Source organism: Gadus macrocephalus, chromosome 17, assembly GCF_031168955.1.
Source record: "Gadus macrocephalus chromosome 17, ASM3116895v1".
NCBI lineage: Eukaryota > Metazoa > Chordata > Actinopteri > Gadiformes > Gadidae > Gadus > Gadus macrocephalus.
In genome coordinates this window covers 11,351,519-11,359,544 of record NC_082398.1, presented here as the reverse complement: position 1 = coordinate 11,359,544, position 8,026 = coordinate 11,351,519, and the positions used below count along the sequence as shown (strand labels likewise).

The 8,026-nt window shown below is 49.5% G+C and overlaps 1 protein-coding gene across 1 annotated transcript in view; it reads left to right on the top strand.

Moving 5' to 3' along the window:
* Positions 1 to 7,834, top strand: part of kirrel1a (kirre like nephrin family adhesion molecule 1a) — a 20,267-nt gene extending 12,433 nt beyond the window's left edge. Inside the window, 5 exon segments of the mRNA XM_060035903.1 lie at positions 990 to 1,206; positions 1,491 to 1,598; positions 2,096 to 2,223; positions 2,611 to 2,688; positions 4,034 to 7,834. Coding sequence (XP_059891886.1) covers positions 990 to 1,206; positions 1,491 to 1,598; positions 2,096 to 2,223; positions 2,611 to 2,688; positions 4,034 to 5,200 — 1,698 coding nt within the window. The 3' untranslated portion in view covers positions 5,201 to 7,834.
* Positions 7,835 to 8,026: the final 192 nt, after the last annotated feature.

The following is an 8,026-nucleotide window of genomic DNA, read 5'->3' as shown; positions in this document are numbered from 1 at the left end:
CCACACACGCACACACACACAAACACACACACACACACACACACACACACACACACACACACGTAAATGTACACACGAACATGCAGACACACACACATTCACACACAAACACACATGCACAGACACACACATGAAGACACACACCAACACACACGTACGCATAGACACACAACCGCACACACAGACACACTCATGCATGAACACACACACAGACACCCTGCCTGGCAGTAATCTGCTACACCATGCAGGAAGTGATGGGAGGCCTTTGATTGTGTGTGCGCTATGTATATGCTGTTGTCTGGGGGGGAGGGGGTCTGTGTGTGTGTGTGTGTGTGTGTGTGTGTGTGTGTGTGTGTTGTGTTTGTCACACACATGTTATTTCTGATCTACTTGTTGTTGCCTCTAGCTGACACAGAACAGCGTGGCACCATTTCTTTATTAGATGCTAAATGTCATGTAAAGATGACGTGTGTGTGCGTCTGTGGTGTGTGTGTGTGTGCTTCTGTGGTGTGTGTGTGTGTGTATGTGAGCTTGTGTAGGTTCATAAACACATGCGGTGGACCTATATGCATGTGTATAACCAATGTATGCATGCTTGCATGTATGTATCTATTTATGTATGTGCATAATATATAATTATGAACTTGTCTGGGTGTACTGCGTGTACATTTGTTTCTGTGTGTGTGTGTGTGTAAATGTGTCTGTGCATGTATGTTTTATGTATGTGTACGTCTGTTTCTGTATGCATGGATACATACATACTATATAGGTCTGTGTGATTCTAAGAACCTGTATGTATATTTCCATTTGTGCCTTTAATGTGTGTGTGCAGGTGTGACCTGTGTGTGTAACCACATGTGTCTGTGTGTGATTGTGTGTGTGTGTGTGTGTGTGTGTGTGTGTGTGTGTGTGTGTGTGTGTGTGTGTGTGTGTGTGTGTGTGTGTGTGTGTGTGTGTGTGTGTGTGTGTGTGTGTGTGTGTGTGTGCAGGTGTGGGCGTGGAAGGAGAACGTGTGGGAGAAGGAGCGCGGCACGCTGCTGGAGCGCTACACGGTGGAGCAGAGCCGGCCGGCGGGCGACGGCGCCGGGGTGCTCTCCACCCTCACCATCAACAACATCATGGAGGCCGACTTCCTGTCCACCTACAACTGCACCGCCTGGAACGCCTTCGGGCCCGGCACCATGATCATCAGCCTGGAGGAGAAGGGTACGGGGCCAGGGCCGGGGCCGGGGCTGAGCTGGCTGCTGTTGTCGTTGTTGTTGTGCTCTTTGGGCATTGTTTGATTTGTTGTTGTTGTTGTTGTTGCTGTGCTCTTTGGGCGTTGTTTCTTTGTTTTGTGCTTTGGTTGGATGGTTGTTTCTGTGATCGTTGTTGTTGTTGTTGTTGTTTTTTGTCTGTTTTTCTAATGATAAGTTAGATGCATAGTTTAACTCGTAAATTATTTTTACACGGACTGCTCTCTCTCGCTCTCTCTCTCTCTCTTACTTCAGAGGACACTCCGGTCGGGGTTATTGCCGCTGTGACGGTGGGCGGAACCATCTTCCTCTTCTTCGGCCTGCTGGTGCTCGTGCTCATCTTCTACCGCCAGCGCAAAGGCAGTGAGTCCCACCGGAGTTTGCGCTTCATTAAGTCTGTTTGGTGTTTAAGGTGGAAACAGCGATACCTGGTGGCGGAGGCTGGTAGTGGTTTGGCTGGTGACGTCAGTGCAAAGCCCAGTTCCCTTTGTCGGGGAACTGGGCCTAATATTTTTCATAAAATATTATCTTAGGGCTTCAGTTTTTTATTCCAAACGAATGTGTTACCATCGTTTCAGAGTTGCATTGAAGATGCCAGTACATCAAGTGTCTGTTACTGCGAAAATGATAAAATATATAAAGTTAGGTTTGCCTACTTGTAGATTTCTTGACCTCACCACCTCTCTGCTACTATGGTCAGAACTCACAAGCACAAAAACAAATGTTAGGCAAACCCATATGGAAAACGCTTAGCCTCTGAACTCGCCCGCCTCACGACACCGATGTTGCCCTGTGTGTGTGTGTGCGTGTGTGTGTGCATGTGTGTGTTTGTTTTAAACGTGTGTGTGTTTCTCTTCCAGGTCGCCGCGGGGTCACCCTGGGTAAGCCAGACATCAAGGTGGAGACGATCAACAAGGAGACCCACAGCTTGGAGGAGGACTCTGGCAGCGTGTCTACCGCCTCACGCATGGTCAAAGCCATGTACTCGGTGAGTCGTCATGACAACCAGACCCAGCGGTGAAGGGGCGGGTGGGGGGCTTTACGTATGTTCAGCGTGTGTGTGTGGGTGTATTGAGATGGGAGGTAAACCTACTGGAATTTAACTGATGTGTTTCAATGTGTTAAGCGAACAAACTCATTGAATAACTGAATTCCTTCTTTTTTTTTTCTCATTTCCTCTCCTGATTTCCCAACTGTTTTTTTTTTTCTACACTCACCCACTTCCCTTTGTCACATCCCCCCTCCCCCCTATATTTCCATTCCAATTAATTTCCTTTGAATTTGCTTTTTATTTTTATTTTGTTTTATTTTCGTCCTGTTTCTTTTTTTGACCGTTTAGTTTCTCCCCTCTGTGTCTTTCTCTCCGTCAAACCAGCCGTTCAAAGACGACATCGAGCTCAAGTCGGACATGCGCAGTGAAACGCTAGACACCCGCCAGGAGTACGACTTGAAGGTAAGGAAAAAAAGAATACTACCGTACACCACTGAACATAGGTGCAACAGCGCACCCTGTAGTTCAATACTGGGTTTGCAACTGCTCTTTACTGAGATAAAATTGGACGTCACCTGAACAAATCAGACAATCATTTTGAAGCGGTCCGAAGGATAATTTTTAACCTTCGTTTGTTGGTAAAAAGTTACACAAAGTTAAGGAGGTTCCTTTTAGGATAGCCTTTGTCCTGGAAATTGGACGATTGGGGAACCAACCTGGATGATTTGAAAGATGTGACAGTGGATGTATTCTAAGAACAGAAGAGGATCTGATGAGGTCGTGTGATGAGGTCACTTCCTCCTTTATTCCAGACTCCCACTTACACGGAAAACTACTATATTAGTCATCCAGCGCTCAGACGAATGGGGGGAAGTCCACAGAGAAATTACCTCCCAGAATTCTTCTAAAAATAAGACAGACAGGACAGACGGACCGAAAAGTCGGTTGACAGAGAGAGAGAGGAAATGATACGTAGCATAGCACCGCAGGTTAGCGTATACTGAAAGACATATAGCCTATGCACTAGGAACACTAGCGGGGCTGAGCCACTGAGATGCCGTGGTGAAGTAAATATAAATCAAAAACACTTGAGAGCTCTCAAGTAACTGACCGAAGAACTTAGTCCTTACGTCAGTGTTCAGTCGCCTAGAGGTGGTCCTCTCTCGCACTCAAACACCAACGCACACACACACACTCACACACTTAACACGCACGCACACATACATGCGCGCGTATGCACGTGCACTTACACACACACACACTCACAAACACATGCATGCACCCACACACACATAAACACATTCACGCATACACAAACACACATACGCGCACAAACACACACACACACACGCACACACATGCAAACACAGACACACACACCCCCATGGCTGTCCCTGCAATGCTTCATGGAGACCTCACAGATGATGGCTACATCGTTGTGACAGCTGCCAGAACCCAACTGGATCTATTATTTATTTAAATGGATGATTTATTTATTTAGCAAATGCTGGTCAACTGCCAAAAGAGTATATCGTATTCAATTGAAAAACTTAAGGGCGATGTTCGAGTTGAGCTTGCCTCGACATCTAAACCGGGACTCTGGAATACATTGCGTTGCCTGATCCAACTGAGGCGTTGCCCTGACGGTTGATAACCCCAGGGACGGCCTCCATCTGACTCCGGTCCTTGTGTCTGTGTGCACGTCCACGCACCGACTGGCGTTTGCGCTGCCAGAGTTAGGGGTTCGACTCCCTATGAGACCACTGCCCCGTGCTAACACATGACCCCCCCCCCCCCCCCCCCATAGGACCCCACCAACGGCTACTACAACGTCCGCGCCTCCACCCACGACGAGGCGGGCCGCCCGGCCTCCCGCTCCACCCTGCAGTACTCGGACTACCGCTCCCCCTCCGGCACCCCGGGGGGCGCCACCTCCCTCAGCGGCAGCAGCAGCGCGGGGGGCTCGGGCGCCACGGCCAGCGGCGGTGGCGGCGGCGGCGGCGGCGGCGGCAGCATCAGCGGCGCGGAGCGCGTCGGCGGCCCCCCGCCCGGCCCCCTCACCTCGCCCGGGCGGCCCCAGGCCTGCTACGACCCGCGCCCCCCCTCCAGACTCTCCCACATCAGCTACGCCCAGTTCAACACCTTCACCCGCGGTGGGGGCAGCGGCGGCGGCGGCGGCGACAGGGGCGGCGGTCAGAACCAGCAGCTGCCCCAGGGCAACGCCCCGCCCGGGCCCCCGCTGCAGCAGGCCGGGGACTTCCCCGGGGACTGCGGCGGCGGCGGGCTCCTGGACGCGGGCCCCCAGCAGCTGGCCTACGACAACTACGGCTACCCCTCGCACTACTCCTCCTACCGCATGGGCTTCGCCCCGGCCAGCCTGGCCCCGCTGGAGGCCGGGCCCTCCTACGAGATGTACAGCGTGGGGGGCCCGCCTGGCCTCGGCCCTAGCGGCATGGGCCCCGGCGGGCATGGCCCCAGCGGGATGGGCCCCAGCGGGATGGGCCCCAGCGGGATGGGCCCCAGTGGGATGGGCCCCAGCGGTCATGGCCCCAGCGGGATGGGTCTCAGCGGAATGGGCCCTAGCGGGATGGGCCCTAGCGGGATGGGCCCCAGTGGGATGGGCCCCAGCGGTCATGGCCCCAGCGGTATGGGCCCTAGCGGTATGGGCCCTAGCGGTATGGGCCCCAGCGGGATGGGCCCTAGCGGGATGGGCCCCAGCGGTATGGGCCCCAGCGGGATGGGCCCCGGAGGTCTAGGCTCCAGCGGTTCGTTGGGTCCCGGTGCCCCCGGTGGAGGAGTGGGGCCGGGGGCCGTGGGAGGTCCCCCCGGGGGGCTGGGTGGGGGACCCCCGCCAGGGCCGGAGGCTCCGGGACTGGGGGGGAAGTACGGCAGTTCCACACGCTTCTCCTACACGTCGCAGAACTCCGAGTACTCACACAGCCGCCACACACAGCGCATGCAGACTCACGTGTGAGGGGGAGGGAGGGAGAGGGGGAGAGAGGGAGAGAGGCAGGGGGAGAGAGAGAGCGAGAGAGAGAGACCCGCGGTGCCCTGGGTGAAACGCGGGGACTTGAAGGGTCTTGTAAATCTAGTGTTAGGACTCGCGCAAACATGCACACAAACTGGTGCACATACACTCGTGAAGACACGCTTATATTGATGCATTACATACGTAGCCAAAATGTAAAAACATGCACAAACACCAATTTACCAAGACACACTCGCACAGACACACACACGCACACACACACACACACACACACACACACACACACACACACACACACACACACACACACACACACACACACACACACACACACACACACACACACACACACGCATACACGCACACACACATTAAACTAACTTTAACTATGAAATTAAGAAAGGTTGAAAAACTTAGAACTGGAGTGAGAGAGAGATAGAGAGTGAAAGAGAGAGCGAGAGGGAGAGAGAAGAGAGAGAGAGAGAGAGAGAGAGAGAGAGAGAGAGAGAGAGAGAGAGAGAAAGAGAAAAAGAGCGAAAGACCAAATGAAAATGTGGCAACTTAATGAGACAGGGAAGGCGGCAAGCTTCAACGAAACGTTGAAATGCCCTCGCTCCCGATGTATCTACCTTATATATATATATACACACACCCGGGCTCTTTAAAAAAGAGCCGACAGTGCAAGCCACAATCAGGATGGGGGAAAGTGTTAGCCTAGCCGATGCTATTTCAGACTGTGGAGGAGACGTCTGGCGCAGGAGAAAGAGACTGTCAAAGAGCTTGTCTTGTACAGCTGAATCTGAAGAAACCTCAGCCCGGTGAAAGGGTGTTTGTAGGCCACGATTCATGTTTTGTTTATATATATATATATATATATATATATATATATATATATATATATATATATATATATATATATATATATATATATATATTTATATATATTTTTTTTTTTTCCATGTCTACAGCATGTGCCATCACACAAAGATCGAGGAGGGTGTCATCGCCATTTTGCACTGCATTTACAGTATTCATGCTTTGACGTTTTTCCCATAGATATATATATCTGTCTATATCTATATATCTATAAAGATATATATATCTATATCTATATATCTATGGGATATATATATGTGTGTAATCTGTGTCTTTTTATTTGCACACCAAACCAGAGCTTTGTATTCTATTTTTTAGCATCGCAGAACTATTTTTGTCATTTTTCTGTAAAAACAAACAAAAAAGAAATAGTTATGCGTGTATATGGACCAAATGATTAAACCTGAGGGTGTAAAATGAGTGGTCTTTGGGTGCTATTCCCTGAAGACACTCGGAAGGAGTGAATAAGTGAAGAATTGTAAAGTGAAATGAAAAAAGCTGCGATGGAATTTTTCTCCCACTTCGGTTAGAAGGGTATTTGGGAGTTGGTTGTCGAAATGGGGAACATTATATCGTCATTATAGACTAAAGAAACCTCGTGCCAAGTGTTGATGTTGTCCTTCTCCTTTAGACCATGGATATGCAGTAGAAACCTCCACCAACCATCATACGTCACAATCCGATATTTTGTGTTTTTTTCCGAATTTTCGCCGGAAAGAAAGATCTGTTATCGTTTTTTTTTACGTTTTTAATTGAAACAGGCCTTTGGAGGGTGTGTGTGTGGAGGGAATGGATGTTGAGTCATTCCGGACACTTTTGACGTTTCTTCAACGCTACCCCCGCCACCCCCTCCCCCCTTCCCTTTCCCTGCTCTGTGCTGGCCGAACTATTTGGCCTTTTGACCTCATTTCCTTACGAGGACCGCAGCGGGCCGGGACGAACACAGGAGCGGACGCTGAGTTGCGAACTGAGTGGCCTTTTGACGGGGGGAACCTTGTGGTAGAACACACTTTGGGATCCACCCCTCACGCTCAGCAGGACTAGCGGCGCGGAGGACAGAGAATGCGTGCAAAAGGGAGAGGTCCAAACAAAGCGATTATCTTCAATATCGACGTGTAGAGGTTTTGCGACTGTTTGTGTTTGTGGGAATCAGTGAGTAAATGGGTGTGTGAGTGAGCTAGCGGACATGAGAAACATCCCAGAAGGAGTGTGTGTGCACCTTTGCGTGCGCACCCATTTGTACAGAGTGTTAGTATAAATGTTTGAATGATGGCAATGTGTGAGAAGCGTACACACACATAGGCCTACACATACACACACGCGTGCCCTACTAGGGTTAGTACAAATCTATTGTATTCATATGATATCCATATGTGTGTGTGTGTGTGTGTGTGTGTGTGTGTGTGTGTGTGTGTGTGTGTGTGTGTGTGTGCGTGTGCGTGTGCGTGTGCGTGTGTGTGTGTGTGTTTCAGCATATCTTCATATAGCGTCTCCCACCTTCCTGTTACAATACTTTTATACCTCTGGTAGGACTGTAACCTGTATTATTGTGTCTTTGAATTTAGGAAAATAATCCAGTGTTTAACTTCTTGTACTGTTCTTCGTAGCAGACCGTTCAAATGATGTACAACAAGCGTTATCAACTCATTTTTTTATTTCATTATCGTCCGTATTTTTTAAAAATGGTATGTAATTATTTTTCCACAGTATTACATAAATAAAAAGCACTGTTTTTTATAAAAACATCGTGGTGTATTTTTTTTGGGGGGGGGGGGGATATCTGTATTGTTATTGCAATGTGTAGCGATTCAATAGGCCTAGATGATATCAGAGGGGGAAACTTTGTTGTTATGTTATTTATAAAGTGAATCAATTCACGTTTTATATTCTCTTGCGAAAGCTCAAAGCTGAGTCACAACATGTAAAAGCTGGTGA